Source organism: Micropterus salmoides, unplaced genomic scaffold (assembly GCF_014851395.1).
Source record: "Micropterus salmoides isolate LMB-PRFRI ecotype aquatic unplaced genomic scaffold, ASM1485139v1 Ms_hic_scaffold_20, whole genome shotgun sequence".
In the NCBI taxonomy this organism is placed as follows: domain Eukaryota; kingdom Metazoa; phylum Chordata; class Actinopteri; order Centrarchiformes; family Centrarchidae; genus Micropterus; species Micropterus salmoides.
The window spans coordinates 18,624,933-18,632,960 of record NW_024041151.1 but is presented as its reverse complement, the minus strand read 5'-3'; the positions used below and the strand labels follow the sequence as shown (position 1 = coordinate 18,632,960).

Here is an 8,028-nt window from a genome sequence, read left to right as displayed (position 1 = left end):
CATCCAGCTCGAGGAAAAAGGCTTGTTCAAGTGGATGACAGATAGAGGTTTTTCACGAGACATAATTAGGTAGAAGAAAACGGGTTCATTTTCATGTTCAAAACTCTCTCGGGAAGCCCAGAGAAGTGTTCCCAAGAGGTGAGTTAGAGAAGTCTCATTATAACAGCCTCTTTTATATTTCCCTTCTTTTTTAGCTGCAAAACGAAATGTTGGCGAGGAAACGGAGAGAAAACAGTATGTTTGGCTTTAGAGATTTTTTTTTTTAATAGAAGCTGGGTTTAAACTCAGGAGACAGATAAGTTTTATAGTTTTTAATATTTCAGGTGACATCTTGAGGTGGGTGAAGAAACATTCAGTGCTCCCCTTCTTGTTATAGAGGGAAGGTGTTGACGTGGGAAAGCAGACGATAGTTTTTATTTCCAGCTAAGGTACATTAGAATTGTCTTATTTTTGATGAGACATCTGATGTGTTTATTGCTGGATGTAGATGGAGATTATGACTTAGCACCAAAAGACACAAAGTGTTTTTGTGTTTAAATCCTCACAGCAAAATTTAATATTTAGACTCCTATAACTTGGATCTTGCTGTTAGTTCGTGCTCAGAGTCATAGTCTAATAACATTGGATTTCTCAGGGCCGCTTTACTGTTTAGTTATTTCAGCTCAGAGCAGATCTATAGACATTCAGACGCTGACAGTTTAAATGATCTATAGAAACTGAGACGCCTCACATCCAATAACCTCTCCCACATCTTGCTTCCATATGTCTGACACTCTCAAATGATCTTTCAAGTGTAGTGATGTGAGGCTACCCTCTTTCTCCAGACCCTTATTAATTAACTTGTGTTTGAAGTTCAATCAGAGCCCAAAGTGATGTCTTTAAATGTTTTATTTTGTCTGACCAGCAGTCCAAAACCCAAACATATTCAATTTACAATGTCAAAAAGAGAAAAGCAGCAACCTTTATTGCAGACAAACACACACGAAAGAAAGAGGCAGACATAGTTTGTTGTGTTGATTTCTTTATATTGAAATTCATGAAGTATACACAATGCATCCTACACTACTACAATTTCCACACGTTGATAATGTTTTTGTTGTTGGATGATAAAGCTACGTTTTGGCATTTAATTAAACAAACAGCAGTCTGACTGAGAAGCTCGGCGCAAAATAAACATTAAAAACAGAAAACATCGTTGTGGATTAAACTGTAGCACGGCAGCAGGTAGGTACAAGTAGGCAACATTAGTTATAGTTACAGAGTAGAAAATCATAAACAAAAACTCAATATCAATTTTTGAATGTTTGTTATTTTCAACCCAAAGCCTTCAGAGGTATGGCCCTTTGTTTTCTTTCGACCTCATCTGGACTTTCCCTCTGACATCATCAGATTCCGGCCAATCAGAGTCAACCTTCAAGTTAAACGTTATTTACAGTAACGGTTCTGTTTTATTTTTATTTTTTTGCTCCAGTCTAATGTGATTAGTAAAATTGGAATAGTCTTGGGATATTGTTGAGTGCCCTTTTTTAGTCAGATAAATATGAAAACAAACACACACACACACACACACACGCGAGCACTTTTCAACACCCCCCCCCCCCCCCCCCCTTCCCCTCTGGACTGATTTAGAGACCAGTTTGACCTCTGATGACATTGTTTTGAACTACTGTGACATTGATCCACACTTAGGTGCACAGTTACACTTCCAGAAGTTTACAAGTGTCTTTGTGTGACTTTTCTGCTGCTACATTCACAACCGTGTATGTGTATACACTGTGGCCACTTCAGTATTTTTAACATCTGCTTCCCCACCCCTGGCACATTGTATTCTTAGAGGCATGAATTCATCAAGGTGCTCCAAGCTGGTTCGATAAAGTCGATCAATTCCTGCATGGGTTTTTTATTTTTTTTTGGAAGCTGCGATGTGCTTGTGCTGTGGTTATCCTGTTCCACCTCGTCCCCATAGGTGCTCTATTGAGTCGAGTGCAGGCAGCCAGAATAAACACAAGTCTCTGTCATGTTACCGGTCCGCCTTGAGATGATGAGCGCTCTGTCACACAGCCATGAAGCGACACACCTGGAGTGTAACAATGCCCTGTACACCGTGGCATTCCAGTGATATTAACAGACCCTATCCTAAGCCAAGAAAACACTCACCATTACACTGCAATACTCTACCTTTGACTCAACACGGGATAGAAGCTTTTTTTAATGTCAACTCTGACACTACCATCAACAGCGCAAATTAAAGTCAAGCCAAGATTAAACAAGTTATGCCCTTCTGCACTCTGCTGGGACACTATGTTGCACTTATCCCTGTCCTTCCTGTTCATTTTAAAAAACATTTCTGGCCATTGTCGTCTGACCTCTCTTGCTGACAAGGCATGTTTTTTTTTTGCTGCTGACTGCATTGCTTCCGTTTCCCTCCGACTGTATATAAAATTAACAGTGTAATTCAGTGTTTATAGTGCTAAAAGAGATCCCAAAGGTCTGAATGAACTGCGAAAAGGCCTGCTCAACTTAGTATGAAACATGACCCTGGCAGTCAAGGTCAAAGGTCAAAGATCACATCTAGCGCCAGGGAAGGAAGAAGGTGAATGTTCTGTGTGTGTTTTCCATTTTGACTTTGTAACAAGCATTGCAACACTCTGGGTTAAACAGTGTTCTAACATACATAAACATACTGTATAATACATGCAGAGGTTTGCATGGTTTGGAGCTTTCTTTGTTTCTTTGTGCTGGGACATCCAAACCAAACAAACCTCAAGCATGTTTAATGTCTGCAACTTGATAGGAGTAATGCTGCTGTTGGTCACAGCCATCACAACAGCTATTATGCTTCTGTTCTTACTGTAAATTATATATTCATATCCATTAGTTTCATCTTTATCGACCTTCAGATAAAAGGCTTTGTCAGCAAAACTTTTCTTTAGCATCACTCATACACATTTGTTGTACACATTAAAGGAAACTAGACAATCAGGAACTATTTCCTTACATGCACACACTCATAACCTTAGTGCTTTTTCTTTCCCATGGACTTCCACACACTGTCTCCTTCTTTCTTTTATACATGGATATAACATTTTCAGTCAATTATGCATTCAAAAACTTATTTTTCACACACACCTCACATTCAATGCAAAACAAAAAAAACATGCACACTCTCTCTCTCTCACACACACACATATCCTCTTTACATAAGCACATTCATGTACATACATAGAAAAAGAAAGATATTGTTCAACGTAAATTAGAAAAAGCTCAGTTTTGAAAAGGCGTCTATTAGCTCTCGTACCTAAAACAAACATTTTACAGGGACTGGTTGGTTTGTGCCAGTAGTTTAGAGGGGAGCACGCAGAACAGTGAGGAAGGACGGAGTGTTTTCTTCTCTATCCCGTCCGGACAGTTAATGTTCAGATGTCCTACCTTCCTTCTGCGGGTCTTTAATATCAGCAGTACAAAGACAGAAATAAATGAAGCATTTCTCTTTTTATAGGCTTTTCTTTCTGTGACCAGTGGAAGCACATTGTTTCTCTGGGGAAAGTGGTACTGTTGTACTTCATCTTGTGGTTTTCAACCCCTTCTCATCAGCACAGTTGGCTGTAGTCATTTGGGTTGGACTGGGGGAGAAGTGGATGGTGGCGATTGGATCAGGGAGGAGGGAAGGGGGAAATACGAGGACATTTTTGATAATAAGAACAAGAAGTAACACAGTAGGTAGTAATGGTCATCCTGGGATTTAACAGTCAATGTTCGTGTTAAAATTATGGCCTGGTGGGTTAAGTTAGGCGTCCAGAGGTTTCAGCGTGGTGAGTTGCACTGCACTCCAGACATGGTCTGGGTAAAACTGGGTGATGGGGTTATCAGGTTAAGTGGTCTCCTTGCCCTGGGTCCCAGTAACGGTCTTGATGGAACTGAGCGTTCGGTTGAACCAGGTCTTCTTGGCAGCCTGTACCTCGTTGAGGGCCAGACCCAGGTGGTGCTCCAGGTCCTGATTTAAAGAGGAAAGAGAAGAACTATCACATTGAACTTTGATCACAAATAGTTTTTATGTACCTGTCTTCTGGTCTGGGCCCGTTTGTCTTCAGACTCACCACACTCTAGCCTCTTTCTAAGAAACTAAAACTCTGATTTTTCTAAATCTCAAATATTTCCAAACTCACCGTTAGTTATAGCAACTGTGCTCACATATACATTATGTCTGAAATCCTTCAACTGCCTCTTTTCTAATTCGATCATACCTTAATGCTGCTTCAGACACTTTTAATCACAGCAGTGTCACTAAGTAGAGCTCACCAATAATGCTCCCACGTTCATTAACCATTTCTTGTTAATAGCAAATTTTGTGCTCTGATTAGTGGAGCCTCTGCTGCCCTAGCACCTTCTTGTGGTGCTCGTCAACGGTTGATAAAGTCATCGGAGTAGAAATATAACCTCCCCCTTAACTGCTGTGCAGGAGACACACACTGTAACATAAAAGCAGGTAGCCGAGATATTAAAAAGCGGATGCCCCAAAGCATCCCCCACCTACACGACTAGAAATGATCCATTCTAAATTCACATACCAGAATTTCAGACCCCTTTTATAAAGCCTTGGATACGTCCTTAAAGCAGAAAAAAGTTGAATGTGTCACCGCAACAAAGGGCAGTGCAGCAGACTCTCTGCGACTCAAGGTCTGTTTGTTTAATGGCTTTTACATTGGCTGCACGGGTCGTGACAGGAGCAGAAGTAGTATGATTCAAGTTATATTGTTCTAGTACAACTCAACAGATCAGTCATGACTCACAAGCTCTTCCAGCATCAGAGTAAAACAACGTGGCAACAGTCGTGTATGTTTATCTTAAAGGAAAAATTTAGCACTTTTTATGTAGATGTCCATTAAGTATTGATGTTAAGTGCAGTCTATTGAAGCAATCAATTCCTCATGCTATATTGACAGAGAAAGTCATTTGACGTGGTTGGCGGCACTTCGGCTTGGATTTCCGGATTTCCAGATTCCACCTCTGGAATTCCAGGGTCACCTAACGCTATGTTTTGGCCAACAAAGTAATCGCTAACGTTATAGGCCAGCAGGCTGGGTTGATCATGGACTTATTCTCTTGAGGGACAGTCAAGAGAAACTGTGTGAACCTTAAGCCTCATTTGAAGGCAACTAATTAACAAGAGCAGTAGGCTGGATGCTGGAAATTATTTTTTTCATGTTGCTTATTGTGGAACTCTATATAACTCTATGCAGCGTTAGCTCAGCTATCGTTAGCTTTATTGTCATACAGAAGCCCATTCTGCCGGTATGTGTGTGTGTGTGTGTGTGTGTGTGTGTGTGTTGCTGCATGTAATGACATAGCTATTAGCGAAAAAGAAATGGTAAAATGCAGGAATTCATTTGCTCGACAACGCTGAGTAACTAGCACCCAGCAGCTAGCTTGCTCAGAGCTGTAGAGGCCCGCTGGATGGGCATGGGCGTCAGAAGCTTGTGCACAATGCGTCCCAGTACCTGTAAGCACTGCCTGAATGGTTCACCAAGCAAGAGAACTCAGCTTTCTCAGTCGATATAGCATGCACTGAGGAATTTATTGCTTCACTACATTTACTACTACATTTACCATCAACACTGACTGGACATCCACATCCCTTAAGCTTTCACACTTTGTGGTTTGATTTGGACTATGTGTTAATGTACCTGGATTTTGCACTCCGCCTCCACCAGCTGCAGTTTGGTCTGGGCTAGTTCCAGCTCCATCTCTCTCAGCTGGTTCTTCAAACCCTCCTTCTCCTCATCGGTCTCCTCAGACCCCCCAGCAGGCGCTGTGGTCACAGCCCGCACACGACCCTCTTTGTTGAAAAGACTACTGCACTTCTCACAGCCTTCCACTTTGGACTAGAGGAGGCACAAGAGAAAACAAGCTACTAACTGAGATCTTACACCAGTCGCTCGTATACCTTTAAGCTTGAGGCAAAATGAAAGAAGGATTCCAGGTTAGATAAATTGTGGGACAAAAACTGATACACTTGAAACCAAGCTCTTGTTTAGTCAGAGTTTGATGGAAATAATGGACTTTACAGATAGAAAGAAATGTACAGATCTTTCAGTTTAATTCATGCTTTGGATTTAATATTTTGTGTTTCTTGATTTGATATTGTTTTTGCCACAAGACAGCTGCTTTCAAGCTCCGTCGCTTGCTCTCTTGTCACCCACACAAAGACACTTCTAAATGAAAACTATACAGTAGCTGTGGCCTCAACAGGACAACATCTGAACCTTTAAATTGTTTCACCACATTACTTCTCTGAGACAAAGGCCACAATTTGTGTGGCCTTATTTAGAGGAGCCGCACACACAGACCTCTCATAAATGACTCCACCATTCATGTTTGTTGAGTTCAACCTCTTTCACTTTGCTCTACAACTTTCCTGAGAAAGTGCTGCGTTAGAGTAATAAATCCTATCTATTCTGTTCACATGTCACTGAAATATCAATTTATTTACATGTATATGTATTAATTAACACATGTGGCACCAGCAACTTCATTAATTATTTAGATATTAATTCTCCTATCACAGCGACAGAATTGGTCAAGAGAAATTGTTACGTTTGCTACATTGTAAATATATTATGTTGGGATATTAACATTTTTTTCCAAGTCAAGGGGAGGGTCTAAAGAAATATTGCTAATTATTATTAATGAGGGTCTTGCTTTTAAAAAAAAAAAAAATATATATATATATATATATATAAGATGCAGCACCGTACTGTCCCTATATATAATTAATACAATTACTAGTGCTGTGTGGTCGCTGCAGTTATTAATTAATGATAAACCAATTATTCACTGACATGAGAACATAGAATGTGAAAGTAATGAACCTCAACATGCATGAAGGTGTGTTGTAATTTTGAGAGCAGCTACTGTGTATTTTTCATGTTTGAGTGGCGAGAAAGGTAGAGCTTGAAAGTGGCTGTCTCAAGATGAGAATTATATTAAATTAGAGCACAAATTAAAAATTCGGGAGCACGAATTATTAAACCAAGTACACAAATTATTAAACTAAGAGCACAAATTACTTATTTGAGAGCATAAATTATTAAATCGAGAGCACAAATTATTAAATCGAGAGCACAAATTATTAAATCGAGAGCACAAATTAGTAATACGAGAACACAGATTAGTTTGTTTGTTTTCTTCTCCCGTCTCATTTCCGTAGAAATGCGATGTGTGAGTGAGAAAATAAAATTAAAGCCTCTTTCAACCTAGAAAGTCCATGAAAAGAAGTCGAAGCATCAGAGCTCTGACAAAGATCTGTGTGAGAGAAAGGAAAGAGTGTGCGGACTCCTTGATATCTTTTGGTTGATGCTATTTTTGCACCTTTTAAAGACAATTGTCAGTGTGGCCAAAAATAAAATGGACCAGCAGAAACGCCAACTGTTGTTGTGTGCACACACAAAAACCAAACAGCTAATCTCTAAATACAAATCTTCAACCATGACATTCTGTGATGCGCCCAATCTATCTTTTTGCAGTAGAGATATTTTTACTGAGAGACTGTTCTCTGTCGTTACTGAAGCATGGCAGCTCATTAGTGGAGTAGCCATACAAGCCAACTATACTTTCCTTTTTGTGTCAGGGCCGCACTTCACCCAGCACTTTAGTCAAAGAGCTCTTTTTGGGTGCCCTTGTATGTGATGAGCTATTATTGGGAATAGAACATCTGTGCAAGCAGCATGAGAAAATCACTGCGAACTGAGCCATGCTAACTGTGCAGCTAGGCAACACCCTATTCAGGTACTTTTACTTTCTCAGTTTTCTAGTGTTAATTCATTGAAGTACCTATCTTTCTGTGCCAGACGAGCTAAGCTACACTGGAGGTGTTTGAAGATGGAAAAATACTCAGACTAACAACAATGATGCTTCTGCAGCACAGAGACATATGCAGAAAAGATAGTTGGGGGTTCCTACTTCACTTGCTCATGGCTACCAAACTTCCTAATGGCAACGCAGGTTGGGAAGAATCACCTGGGTCCTGTT

The 8,028-nt window shown here is 40.2% G+C and overlaps 1 protein-coding gene across 1 annotated transcript in view; it reads right to left on the bottom strand.

The window, feature by feature from the left end:
• Window positions 1-1,008: 1,008 nt before the first annotated feature.
• Window positions 1,009-8,028, bottom strand: part of LOC119914278 (rab GTPase-activating protein 1) — a 64,285-nt gene continuing 57,265 nt past the window's right edge. The window contains 2 exon segments of the mRNA XM_038733481.1: window positions 1,009-3,994; window positions 5,685-5,882. Coding sequence (XP_038589409.1) covers window positions 3,872-3,994; window positions 5,685-5,882 — 321 coding nt within the window. The 3' untranslated portion in view covers window positions 1,009-3,871.